Source organism: Malaclemys terrapin, chromosome 10 (assembly GCF_027887155.1).
Source record: "Malaclemys terrapin pileata isolate rMalTer1 chromosome 10, rMalTer1.hap1, whole genome shotgun sequence".
Taxonomy (NCBI): Eukaryota; Metazoa; Chordata; order Testudines; family Emydidae; genus Malaclemys; species Malaclemys terrapin.
In genome coordinates, this window is record NC_071514.1 from 52,492,899 (window position 1) to 52,507,372 (window position 14,474).

The 14,474-nt window shown below is 44.1% G+C and overlaps 1 protein-coding gene across 1 annotated transcript in view; it reads right to left on the bottom strand.

Annotated features, from left to right (window-relative positions):
• DNAAF8 (dynein axonemal assembly factor 8) overlaps nt 1–14,474 on the bottom strand; it is a 152,035-nt gene that overhangs the window by 40,704 nt on the left and 96,857 nt on the right. Inside the window, exons 19-22 of the mRNA XM_054043183.1 lie at nt 13,153–13,300; nt 5,887–6,018; nt 4,280–4,474; nt 2,240–2,566 (exon numbers count right to left, since the gene is read on the bottom strand). Coding sequence (XP_053899158.1) covers nt 2,240–2,566; nt 4,280–4,474; nt 5,887–6,018; nt 13,153–13,300 — 802 coding nt within the window. The remainder of the gene's footprint in view (nt 1–2,239; nt 2,567–4,279; nt 4,475–5,886; nt 6,019–13,152; nt 13,301–14,474) is intronic.

A 14,474-nucleotide genomic window follows, 5' to 3' on the forward strand; every position in this document is an offset into this window, starting at 1 on the left:
AAGGAAGAATTGTTCTTCAGAATAAAGACCCCCCGATGGAGAAAACAACAGGAGGAAAGAATTCAGAGTGACCCTGTAAAAGAGTTCCTGCTGGCTGCTGGAGTCATGGTTAATAGCAGTATGTGTGCTGCCTTTTTACCACTGACAATGGCCTATCTGGGCAAACTGGCATTGTAACCACCACCTTCCTGTGCAAGCTGATCTTACAGCCTTGCCTGAACCTTTCTTGCACAAGGACTTTAAGGCAGGTCAATGCCACATCAACTCACAGTGGCTTTTATACACTGTTTTGGGGAGATCTAACTTTGAGATGCTGACTTCCATTCCTTTACTGAAGACCCCCTTTTCATGCTCCTCCACTCTGAACACAGAACACCTGAACAGTTCATTTGCAGATCACCACAACAGCATGTGCCTATACTTTCTGACACCAACACAGCTCACGTCTGCTATTCTATTAGGCTGCTATTCTATTAGGCTGCACTACATAAGCACTGTGCATCTGACAGGAGCATATAAACTTGAGTTGGCAGCAATGCAGATGTGCAGAAACAGGAAGAAATAGAGGCGTTTATAAGGAATTTATAATGAGTTTATGGAACTCTGACACCTTCTCCTCATTCAATACACACAGTTCTCATGTGCCCATCTCTGGGTACCCAGAAAGTGGCATTTGATGTTACAGCATATGTGCATTATGGATTATTTACCCTTTGGTGCTGGGAGTCAGGATTTCTTAAGTGACGTGCTGATGGATTTCGTATTAGAGGTAACAGAGTGAGCTCCAGGTTTTGCTACTCCAAGGCATCAAATCTGAATAACACCACAGTTTGCAGAGTGATTTGGCTTAAGCAGGTCTGGCTGCACATTCCTTTCCATGGAAGGAAACCAGCAGGTTTACTACACAGATATGTGAGTGCCAGCATGTATCATTCATGTTTGGGGAGCACAACAGCACCATCCATTTTCCATGAGCTGCTTTTCCTTTTGTTCAGAAAGAAATCCTAAACAAAGGATTCAGTGCATCACTGAGTTAGTCCCTAAGGAGTCTGTCTGTATAGGGACACCAGGCACTGGACTGTATGTCTGTTACTTGACATGTTGTCAAACCCTATAGAGGGAGTTCATAGAATCATAGAATATCAGAGTTGGAAGGGACCTCAAGAGGTCATCTAGTCCAACCCCCTGCTCAAAGCAGGACCAATTCCCAGCTAAATCATCCCAGCCAGGGCTTTGTCAAGCCGGGCCTTAAAAACCTCCAAGGAAGGAGACTCCACCACCTCCCTAGGTAACGCATTCCAGTGTTTCACCACCCTCCTAGTGAAATAGTTTTTCCTGATATCCAACCTGGACCTCCCCCACTGCAACTTGAGACCATTGCTCCTTGTTCTGTCATCTGCCACCACTGAGAACAGCCGAGCTCCATCCTCTTTGGAACCCCCCTTCAGGTAGTTGAAGGCTGCTATCAAATCCCCCCTCATTCTTCTCTTCTGGAGACTAAACAATCCCAGTTCTCTCAGCCTCTCCTCATAAGTCATGTGCTCCAGACCCCTAATCATTTTTGTTGCCCTCCGCTGGACTCTTTCCAATTTTTCCACATCCTTCTTGTAGTGTGGGGACCAAAACTGGACACAGTATTCCAGATGAGTTATGGAATTGATGGCTACCACGTGTTCTGTCATGTGTCTCAAAGTGATCAATCATTATGCAGCATTTTATGAGATCACATGAATCCTTACAACTGTAGGCTGTGGAAGCTTGTCTAAGGGGTGTGGGAGTGGTCAGAACAAATGACTGGTTGTCATGATTCCTAGATTCTATTCCTGGCTTTGTTACTGTAAGCCCTTCAGCATGCCATTTAGGCTCTCTGCATCTCCATGTCTGCATATATAAACATGCAAAATGGCTATAATACTATTTACCTAGCACAACGGGTGTTGTAAGGGCTATTTAGTGCTTTGAGAACCTCAGATGAAAGGTGCAATGGGGGTACAAAGTTGTGTTAGACTATTAGGGCCAAAACCTACCTCCACGTTCACCCATATGGATCCCAGTGACTTTACTGGAGCCCCGCACATGCACCCAAGTGCAGAATTTGACCCTGAATTAATTTCATTTAATGTGTTTCTTATCCTGCTTGACTGGAACCCACAGCAAAAAGGCTCCTTTGTCTGTGCTCATTAAGCTGCCCACGGCCTGCCTAACTGCAAAGCCTGTTAACAGGAAGAACAACTCCTACCAGGTATGAACTCTTTCTCGGTGAAGAAGAGGACTGCCTGCCTGAAGGCCATCTCTGGGGTCAAGGCCATCACTCTCTGAAGGTCACTGGTGTTAATGCCTGGCTTGTCTCCCAGCAGCGTCAGCTTCTTCAGGGTCTCAGCAAGAACCCCAAAGGCATTGACCCTCCGCAGTGCACAGATGAGAGCTGGGCTGGACATCAGCATATTGATGCTTCTTTGCCAGGAGGTATCTCCCACCTCAAAAGGGGTTACCTCTTTGGCCTGACTCCGAGTGAGATGGGGCAACCACTTGAGGCTCAGAAGCTCAAACCCTGGGTCAAGTCCTTCTGCAAGAAAAGAGAAACCTGTTCATTACTAATTGGTAGCTTGTGTTTCCTAGAGGCTGTTCTCTGCTAGTGTCTTACATTCACACTGGTCTTATGATCTTCTTAGCAGACAGGAACTTCCAAACTTGTTTGGTCTCCATTCTCCCTCCCATCCAGCAGCAAGTGTGATGCAAGGTTTGGAATCACACTGGGCTAAAATTTAGTATATTCAAACAATACAACTTCTCAGAAGTTAAATGGCTAACAATTAGAGCCAGGAATGGGCTACCTAGGAAATAAAGAACCCTGTGCCACATCAACAGAGACACATGGAGATCAAGTGCCGCAGTCTGGTTAAAGAAAGGCGTTAATGTACAGCAGGTGAAAGGGATATGTTGGGAATACAATGATATTTAAGTGCTTTGACACAGCATAGTATATAATTATAGATACTGTAACTGCTCTGATAATGCTTCATTTTAAGGGATATTAATTATAGTAATAAACTCCATTGTAACATTGACTTGTCACTAGAATAACTTAACCATTGTTATGTTTGCAAACTAGGCTTGTTTCCTGTGTAGCAAGATGTTTGGAGGTTCAATACATAATTGTATGTCGCTGAGGTTACTATGGGCTAGATTCAGGAACCCATGCATGCAGTGAGTAGTATTATCTTCTGCGAGTACTCCCATGGTTTCAAGTCTACTTTCGGAGTAGGGTGCTACTCAGATGTACTATGTTAAGGAGTACTGTTTTCTACTTCATAACAATTTCGGTGCAATTAGTGCCAGTTAATAAAATAAAATAATCATACTATTTTGCTCATATATAGCACTTTTCAGGCATACATTTGAAAGCACTTTACAAAGGAGGTCAGTGTCATTATCTCCATTGTACCAATGGGGAAACTGAGGCACAAAACAGTGCAGTAATATGCCCATGGTCACATAGGAGGCCAGTGGCAGAGCTAGAGTAGAACTCAGATCTCCTGATTCCCCTGTTCTGTTCCCTATCCATAGAACCATCCTGCCTCCTAAATATGAGGGCTAGGCAAACTGGTTCGAATTACATATATGAGCTAGCCTGAACCTTAGCACATCTTTGAACTGATTCAAAACCCACTGCAGTCAAATGATGCCCATCCGGGGCAAGATCACTCACTAACATTCATAGACTCTTTAGGGAGATAAATAAACACATCTATCTACCTGACAGGGCCTGGGACAGAGTGTTAGGAGCTAGCAGGTGAGGCAGCACTCTGATCACTTATGCCTCAATCAGCTCCCCTGGAAAAGGCTGACTAGGAAGGTACAAGCTAATTTAGCTGCTCAGGCTGGAAGAGCTAATTAGTCCAGCAGTGGTGGCTATAAGAAGGACACAGGAAGGACATACTGGGGGAGGGAGGGAGTAACCAGGGCTAGCTGAGCCCAGTGCGTGCAGAGCTTTCAAGGAAGGGAGACTCCTGTTCCTCCCTGGCACTGTGGGAAAGAGCTAAAGGGAGAGAAGTGCTGTATATAATATTGCTGTATTAGTGTCAGTGATGGGAATGTAAATAAATCACTCAGCAGAGAGAGTCTGAGAGGTCATTGGGGCATTTAAGGATGGGGAGGAGCGGGCCCCATTAGAGGGCCCCTTTCACCACTTTTCCTAAATGAACCTGCTGAGTTGAGAATAGCTGGATATAATTTAGCTGGCCAAGGCCTACAAACCTTCCCCAAAAGCAGGAGTCACCTGGGTTTTGAGCTTGCTTCTGGAAGCCAGGGTGAAGGATTTGGCAAAGAAGATGGCCAGCACTCTTCATGGCTTCATTCCCAATCAGTGTCAGGATGACAACTTGTTCCATTTCAGGATCCAAGGCGTAGGTTCGGTGGCATAAAAGATCCAGAGGAACATTACATGAGTCTGGCACTGCACTGAGATTGCCTCCTGCTTAGGGAGAAGATCAAAACAACAAACCTAGTTATCCAGGGTAACAAACTTCCCCTTTCTCTTAACGTGGAGGGATTGACTCATCCTCCAGAGAATAACAGAGCATGGGTTCTAAGAGTAGCTTCCTCCCAGATACAAAAGTAGGACATAGGCAAGTGTCTGGTGACTGAGTCTCAACCTGGTCTAAAGTGAGGGGTTATCTGTAAAACATGAGCAGGTTTTGTTTCCAACAGTGAATCATTCTCCAGCCCTCAAATCATCAGAGCTAGAAAGTCTGGATTGTGTTTTTAACTGATGTCTAGATATTTATATTTGGTTAGGTCAGTGTCTTTTCTCTCCTAAAAATATCAGTGTCTATATATTTATTTTAACTATGAGCAGAAATTAGCTGGTTCATCAGATCACAAGGGAGACAAAACTCAATTCAGAGCAATGATGAAGGCTGCAGTAAACCGACTTCTGGTTACTCAGTAGCTCTGCAGCATGGAACATGTTTCCCATGGTTCAGCTAGGCATGACGAGGACGTGGATGACAGTCGGAAATCCCTTGAAAGGAACTTTGCTGCATTCCACTCCTATCACTATTCAGTTCTTAAATCCAATTGTTAAACAATTAGGACCAGTGTTGGTTTATCAGTTGCTGCTGGCACTAAGAGGCCAATTGCAGCAATTAGGGATTTCAGCCCAGATCTCAAAGCCTTTGAGTTCAATGGGAGACAGGGGCCTAACTACCTTTGAGGATCTGTCCCTTTATGTCTGCAAATTGGACTCAGAATCTCCCTTCAGAATTCTCCTGAGTGCACAATGGGTCAGTCTTGAAGCCCTTGTACTCTGGCAAAACACTTACTGAGTTCAATTGGAAGGACCAAACAAAGATTCCAGGATCTGGCTTAAGATTTGGTTTCGCTCACCATACCCTTCACTTTCATACCAAATCTATTATCCTCTCTAGCCTAATGCTGTTTAGAAATGGAATCCCCAGGAAAAATGTCCATTTCTTTCTCTCCTTTATGCTACTTATTAAGATTTTACAGCCTACAATATGGCATAAATCCGGATTGATAACACACACCTATTTTTTATTAGGAGAGCTTTTTGACTCCCTAAAGCCAATGTATATGGCCTAATTTCTGATACCCAGTACAAGTAAGGGTAACACCTTACTCCACTAGTTGTCCCACTGAAGTCACTAACCAGCATTAGGAAAAGGTCTCAGAGTACAGTGCTAAATATGTTATTATTGACAATAAATAAAATCCTGAGGTTCTTGTTTGGGAAAATTCCCAGTAAAGACTCCAGGATCTGGCCCTATAATAGGCAAATCCTGGGGTCTGGCCCTATAATAGGTAGACCTCAGGATCTTTCTCTGTAATCAGCAGAATCTTAGATTTTCCATCACTCTGACATACCCAGTGTCTGCAACAAGCTGTCAGTATAAGGAGCCACATGAATACACAATGCAGGTTCCAGTTCAGCACTGGGAGGCAAGTTGCTTCGTACCTCCCCAAGGAGGCCTTGTTCTGCCAGTTCATTCATCAGCCCTAGGAACAGAACAATAGATTGTGTACGAAACATCGTGCACGGCTATTTACGGTGCATTCTGTCAGAGCAAGACTCAGCAGGAATGCGCGCCATCCTGCCATCTATCCTTGGGTCGTATTTCCAGGCTTCTATTATGGAAATATTAATATGGGTTACGGTGAGTTCACCCAAGGAATATAAAACACATCGTCTTGCAGCCTTGCCAGCATGGTAAGCCACATTCATTTACAGCAGGATTAAGTAGCTGCTGGAAAAGGCTGGCTTGACCATTACTTTTCTTAGAAAGACTCTTAGCATTGTGGCCAACATCCTACATTTTCAATCGACACCGACCTCACATTATGAAAAGAAACCACTCCAAAGAGAAAGGATGAGTCTCTGTGTTCTGTTTCACCCATGACTGTCATTTGCTGTCTTAAACTAACTAGGATATATCATCAGGCATGGATGGGTTCTAGGAGTAGGACCCTAGTTAGCATGCCTTGGAAAGGGGAATAGTATTGGAGAAGGAAAGGATTATTCCTTAGCCACACTGGACTTCTTTGTGGGGTCCTTGTAGCCACCTTGGCATTTCCTGATGGCCAAAGGAAAGCTTATTTGATGAAACTGTCAGCTTTTCCACAGGTGGCTCAGGAATAAGCCACCGGTCCAGGTCAACTTAGAAGCCGAGAAGAGTAGCAGGCGTTAGGTTCTGCGAAAGATGGAAGGTAGGTCCACGAGGAGGTTGACACCTCTACACAGCTACCTGGCAGCTGTGATAGACCCTGTGGAGACAAACACCACAGGAAGGACCATCTCAGAAGGCCAGACTGACAGCTTCCCTCATGGTCCCTGATTGGTCCAGGCACCCTATTTAAGCCCAAGAGAAGTTTCAGGAAGTAACGTGCAACTAGGTGGATTCCCCAGCCAGCTGTAGTTTTGGACCTATCTCTTGTCTCACTCCCAGACCCCGACCTTGACTCGGACCCCGGGCTTCTGCCCTTGAACGCTAAATCCAATCCCAACCCCTGGCTTCGGTACTTGGATCCCTGGCTTTGGTATTTAGACTCTGAAATAGGTTTTTGACCTCTGGCTTTGGCATCTGACCCTCAATCCAGGCTCTTGGAGTCAGACACCAGCCCTGCCATAGGTCTGATCCTCCAAGCCTCGATTGTGACAGCACGGAAGAGATGTTTGCAAAGTTGGTCTAAGGATGAAAAGGATCCATTGTGATCAAATCTGGATGTTTTTCTAAAGGATCTGCTCTAGTTCAAACAGGAATTGTTTCAGGGAAGTTCTCTGGCCTGGGTTATGCAGGAGGTCAGATGAGAAAATCAGCCTTGATAGCAGCCTTCAACTACCTGAAGGAGGATTCCAAAGAGGATGGAGCTCGGCTGTTCTCAGTGGTGGCGGATGACAGAACAAGGAGCAATGGTCTCAAGTTGCAGTGGGGGAGGTCTAGGTTGGATATTAGGAAACACTATTTCACTAGGAGGGTGGTGAAGCACGGGAATGGGTTACCTAGGGAGGTGGTAGAATCTCCTTACTTAGAGGTTTTTAAGGTCAGGCTTGGCAAAGCCCTGCCTGGGATAATTTAGTTGGGGATTGGTCCTGCTTTGAGCAGGGGGTTGGACTAGATGACCTCCTGAGGTCTCTTCCAACCCTGATATTCTATGATTCTATGATCAAAATGGTCCCTTCTGAACTTTAGAATCTATGAATTTTTGAGTGGCAATCTTTTACCTTTCCTAAGTTTTCCTTTTGCCAGTTTCTGCTTTGATATATTAAAGCACTGTAAACACTGTACATATTCTCAGTGACATTCTCAAAGAGAACTATTTGCTCAAATTCTCTTAGAAAGACCAGGAACCATATTTCTTCAATGAGTAACTTTTCTAAGGAATTTAGGCAGAAAACAATTCAATGCTGTAATTAGTCTGCCATGATTAAGCAGTCATGCCTGGGCATGTTTTCAGGGAGTGTGTGTGATACTCACTGGAGAAAAGGGAAAGAACCTTCTGCATTATCAAATCATTCTGAACCTCTAAATGTCTTTCCTGTTGTAACATCTGTGATTTATGATTTTCCATTTTCAAGCATTATACTGTGCACTATAGAAAAGCAAAAAGAACAGGAGTACTTGTGGCACCTTAGAAACTAACAAATTTATTAGAGCATAAGCTTTCGTGGGCTACAGCCCACTTCTTCGGATGCATATAGAATGGAACATATATTGAGGAGATATATATACACACATGCAGAGAGCATGAACAGGTGGGAGTTGTCTTACCAACTCTGAGAGGCCAATTAAGTAAGAGAAAAAAAACTTTTGAAGTGATAATCAAGCTAGCCCAGTACAGACAGTTTGATAAGAAGTGTGAGAATACTTACAAGGGGAGATAGATTCAATGTTTGTAATGGCTCAGCCATTCCCAGTCCTTATTCAGTCCTAAGTGGATTGTATCTAGTTTGCATATCAATTCCAGCTCAGCAGTCTCTCGTTGGAGTCTGTTTTTGAAGTTTTTCTGTTGTGAAATAGCCACCCGCAGGTCTGTCATTGAATGACCAGACAGGTTAAAGTGTTCTCCCACTGGTTTTTGAGTATTATGATTCCCGATGTCAGATTTGTGTCTATTAATTCTTTTGCGTAGAGACTGTCCGGTTTGGCCAATGTATATGGCAGAGGGGCATTGCTGGCACATGATGGCATATATCACATTGGTAGATGTGCAGGGGAACGAGTCCCTGATGGTATGGCTGATGTGATTAGGTCCTATGATGATGTCACTTGAATAGATATGTGGACAGAGTTGGCATCGGGCTTTGTTACAAGGATAGGTTCCTGGGTCAGTGTTTTTGTTCAGTGATGTGTGGTTGCTGGTGAGTATTTGCTTTAGGTTGGGGGGTTGTCTGTAAGCGAGGACAGGTCTGTCTCCCAAGATCTGTGAGAGTGAGGGATCATCTTTCAGGATAGGTTGTAGATCTCTGATGATGCACTGGAAAAGTTTTAGTTGGGGGCTGAAGGTGACAGCTAGTGGTGTTCTGTTATTTTCTTTGTTGGGCCTGTATTGTAGGAGGTGACTTCTGGGTACTCGTCTGGCTCTGTCAATCTGTTTTTTTCACTTCAGCTGGTGGGTATTGTAGTTTTAAGAATGCTTGATAGAGATCTTGTAGGTGATTATCTCTGTCTGAGGGATTGGAGCAAATGCGGTTATATCTTAGAGCTTGGCTGTAGACAATGGATTGTGTGGTGTGTACTGGATGGAAGCTGGAGGCATGTAGGTAAGTGTAGCGGTCAGTAGGTTTCCGGTATAGGGTGGTATTTATGTGACCATCGCTTCTTAGCACAGTAGTGTCCAGGAAATGGACCACTTGAGTGGATTGATCTAGGCTTAGGTTGATGGGGGGATGGAAATTATTGAAATCATGGTGGAATTTCTCAAGGGCTTCTTTTCCATGGGTCCAGATGATGAAGATGTCATCAATGTAGCGCAAGTAGAGTAGGGGCGTTAGGGGATGAGAGGTAAGGAAGCGTTGTTCTAAGTCAGCCATAAAAATGTTGGCATATGTGGGGCCATGCGGGTACCCATAGCAGTGCCACTGACATGAAGGCATATATTGTCCCCAAATGTGAAATAGTTGTGGGTGAGGACAAAGTCACTACGCAAAAGAATTAATGGACACAAATCTGACATCAGGAATCATAATACTCAAAAACCAGTGGGAGAACACTTTAACCTGTCTGGTCACTCAATGACAGACTTGCGGGTGGCTATTTTACAGCAGAAAAACTTCAAAAATAGACTCCAACGAGAGACTGCTGAGCTGGAATTGATATGCAAACTAAATACAATCAATTTAGGATTGAATAAGCACTGGGAATGGCTGAGCCATTACAAACATTGAATCTCCCCTTGTAAGTATTCTCACACTTCTTATCAAACTGTCTGTACTGGGCTAGCTTGATTATCACTTCAAAAGTTTTTTTTCTCTTACTTAATTGGCCTCTCAGAGTTGGTAAGACAACTCCCACCTGTTCATGCTCTCTGTATGTGTGTATATATATCTCCTCAATATATGTTCCATTCTATATGCATCCAAAGAAGTGGGCTGTAGCCCACGAAAGCTTGTGCTCTAATACATTTGTTAGTCTCTAAGGTGCCACAAGTACTCCTGTTCTTTTTGCGGATACAGACTAACACGGCTGCTACTCTGAAACCTGTCATAGAAAAGCAAGGCACTAATGATAGGAAGAAGAATAATTCTCAAACTGGGATAGTTAGTGAGAGGACACTGTAAAGCACCCAAACCCCAAAGAATACAAGTACAGGGTCCAATCCTGCAGCTAAAAGGGAGTTCTGCCCAAGTGTGGGCTGGATGACTAGAGGATCACTATAGAGGACTAAAGGAGCAGTGAAGAATGGATGATGTGACTGAAACACAGGACTGAGTCGGGAGAACTGGATTCTATTTCCAGATTTATTATATGATTGTGCCCAAGACAGTTAGCTGCTCTCTGTCTCAGTTTCCCCATTTGTTAAATAGGGATAGTAAAGCTTTCCCTGAGGTTTAATTTGTGTTTGTAAAATACTTTGAGATCCTTGGGTAGATAATGCTAGAGAAGGGCACAGAGGGAAGTTATTATTTGCCACGTGGAAACTCAATTAACTGGCTTCCAGGGTTGCTGCCTGAAAAGAAATTGAAATGCTAATAAAGATAGAGACAAGTAAAGAACTTGCTGTGCACTGGACAAAGAGCCAGTCCTGATAGCCTGACCACTCAAAAACAAAGTGCCAGCTCCTCAGTTAGTGTAAATCAGCATAGCTGCAATGAAGGCAATGGAGCTATACTGATTGACATCAGCTGAGGATCTGGCCCAAAGCATATGCCTACCACTGCATACGTACACAAAGAAATACCTATGTGCTAAGAGACAGGTTTTTTTTAAAATAGGCACCTAGAGTTAGGCTATGTCTGCACTTAAACCACAATAGTGGCACAGCTGCACTGCTTCAGTGTAGACACTCACTACAGTGACGGGAGGGGTTCTCTGTAGTCAATCTTCCCCGACAGGCAGTAGCTAGAAGAATTTGGCCAAGGATTCTCTCCCGCTCTTTGGCCATGGGGCATACATCCCTTCTGTCTTTCTAGCTACTTATATGGCCCCATCACTATTCTATTCTATTCTATGTAAGTTCTTATACCACGCTCATCACCATACTACCTGAGCACCTTCAGCCATGCATTAAGCAAGATGACTAACATCTATCATGTCTGTTCCCTCAGCCTCTCCCCAGGGGGAGAAGCCTGTGCTGAGTCAGGAGAACTGGGTTTGGATTTTTTTACAGCAGATACATATTGCTCTGTGGTTATATTGGAGAAGGCAAAGGCAAAGAAATGCACTTGGAGCAGAAGGTCTGCAATGGTCCTTAGTTCGGGGGTGAGTTCATTCCACAGTCTGGGACTGGCCCCCGAGAATGCTGTCAGCAGAGTAACTGATACCCTCCCAAGGATTTAAAACTAGAAAAACAATAACAATCTCCCTCTTTCTTCTCAGCCTATAGAAGGAGCATCGGCATTGGTTTTTGCAGGTGGCCATGTGTCTGACGAGTGGGGACATGCACCTGTGCGAAAACCTTGCTGAAGGAAAGCCAACTCAAGTTTTGCATTTTGTTTTGAATATGCTGAGGTTCCTCAGCCTCTCCCTTTGCAGGAACAAGAGCTGTTGTCCAGGCCTAGATCGAGTGCAAGTTCTAGCTCCTATTCTCCCAATTTGTCAAAAGTTTAATTGTTCCATAGCTAAATAGATGTGGAACAACATGGTCACAGGGGGAGGAGTCTCTCTCATGGAGCTAAGGCCAATCCCTTGGAGGCCTTTAAATTCCAGGATAGAGACTGTGAACTGGACTCTGTGTGCCACTGCAGAGAACCAGACCAGTATGTTCACCTGTGCTCAATCTGTGTTGCTAAACAGAAGGGCTGCTGCATTTGCAGCAGTTGGAGCTTTTTAGGACATTTGGCTTCATGAATTCACAGCTGCTTCATATGAAGACAGAGAACCTAGAGTACCGAGCACGAAAGCAATGACTCAAATTAATTTAGGGGGCAAAGTGGACAAATAGCTGAACATGAGCTTGCAGTGTGACACAGCGGCAAAAATGGCCAATGTCATCCTTGGACGTATAGACAGTTGAGTAGGAGTACGGAAGTTATTTTCCCTCTGTATGTGGCATTGGTGAGGCCAATAGAGGAATATAGCATACAGTATTTTAGAAAGGAGGTTGGAAAATTGAAGTGGGTGCAGAGAAGAGCCACAGAACTGAGTCAAGGGTTGCAAAAGAAACCTTGCAGTGAAAGACTTAAGAAGCTCAATCTGTTTAGCTTATCAAAAAGAAAATTGAGAGGTGACTTGGTTACACTGTATCAATACCTTCAAGGGAAGAAAATACCACCTACTAATGGGCTCTGAAACTTAGTGCAGAAGACCGTAACAAGAGCCAATGGCTGGAAGTTAAAGCCAGACAAATTCAAATTAGAAACAAAGTACACATTTTTAACAGTGAGGTAATTAACCACTAGAACAAACAGCCAAGGGAAATGGTGGATTCTCCAGCTCTTGCAGTCTTCAGCTAAAGACTGGCTGCCTTCCTGGAAGAGATGCTTTAATCAAACACCAGTTATGAGGCGTTAAACTGGGTGAAATCTTCTGCCCTGTGTTATACAGACTAGATGATTTAATAGTCTCTCCTGTCCTTAAAATATGAATTCCTAGGTATAAAATAAGTTGAAATAAACAAGCCTGGGTGTCACAAATAGATGGATCACAAGGGCAGAGTCTGAATCTGATAGGAGGAGGGACTGTCTTCTGGCACCATGATTACCTGGGCAATGAGGAGTGTAAAGATTGAAGGCTAAAGACCAAATTACTGCATAGCTTGATTACCTGCTATACAGAATGTGGATCTAATGGAGGTGGCTGATTCATATACGAGCCTGGTGATGCATGCTACTTAGTGAAAGCTAAGGTCAGGCCCGGATATTTTGAAAGGGTTTGACTGCAACATGGTGCTGTTAAATGAATCTTTCTGGTCTGAGTGGTGCATGCCCAAATACCAACACTCTTCACTGAGGGACCTGGGAAAGACTGGCATTACCTTTCACGAATGCAGGAACATGATGGCCAGCATTCTCCTTTCTCAGCAGTAAAATCAGACAGTGCAAGCGTGGTTCAGCAGGAAGTTCTTCTCTTGAGGATCTCCTATCAGGGGGACTTGAAGTCTTGTTAGGGCAAAATACAGCCATCTGCAAATACATAGGCAAGCACTTTCAAACCTAGGAACCTAAAGCTAGACTCCTAAGTCCATATTTAGGTACCTATTTAAAAGTGATTTGATTTGCAGGGAAGCTGAGCATCCACAGAACCCATGAAGTCAAGGGGAGCTGCTGGTGCTCATCACCTCTGCAAATCAGGCCATTTGTATTTCAGTGCCGCCATGTGGATTTAGGAGCGTTACTTCATAAGCATTTTGGACATAGTGTCATTTTTTTATTTGGTAAAATGTTATGAAGAAGGAAGATGGTTCTTCTTCAGATCTGAAGAAAATCAGGTGGTAAACAAGCTCCTTGTGCAGAGTTTTCTAGGTGAACCAGGAAGTGCCCCACTCTGCAGTCTCAGCATCCTCACCCTGTGCAACACATGATTTACAAAGGGCTGTCTCCTTATGCAAGGAAAAGTCTCACTCATTTCACTGGCTGTTGTGCTGATGTGAGGAGTGCAGACCTAGGCTCATTCTTGTCTATCTCGGTTTGATTGGAAGCCCTGTTTTAATGATTATCTTGGTTTCCTTGGACTGAGATGTGGAAGGAAACAAGTCCTCACTCTGCATTTGTTAGCAACAAGTCAGAGACCGTTTATTAAGGGCAATTGCAAGGGAAGACTGCGGTCGGACAGGGGGTCCCCTGACCTTAGGCAGATCTTCCCCCTACAAGCAATATAAGATAAGTATTTATACTTTGCCGTTACATACATCAACAGCTAATGGTTATCCTTTGTTTATACAAATTCCCTCCAGATGCTACCTTATCTCAAGGTTTCTGCTTAAGTCAGCATTCCATCCTTATCAACTAAAAGCAAGGCGAGAACAGCATCTCTTACAACTCTCGTGTTGTTAGGGTTAGGGTTTCCTTTTGCTCAATCCTTAAATGGTCTAAAGACATCTACCCCCAGATCCTCCTTTTTCTCTTACTTTTCTGCTTCCAAAGAGATTTGACAATGCCAAATGCATACTCATTCAACTGTGTTGTTCATGTCCATTTCAATCGGGTGTGTGTGCGCGTGCATGCACGGCAGTTGGAAAACTTTTCCCCTAGCAGCATCCATTGGGTTGCCCTGGGCGCCCCCTGGAATCACGCCTTCATGACACTCAATATAGAGCCCTGCCCACCCGCCACCCTCTCAGTTCCGTCTTGCCGGCTA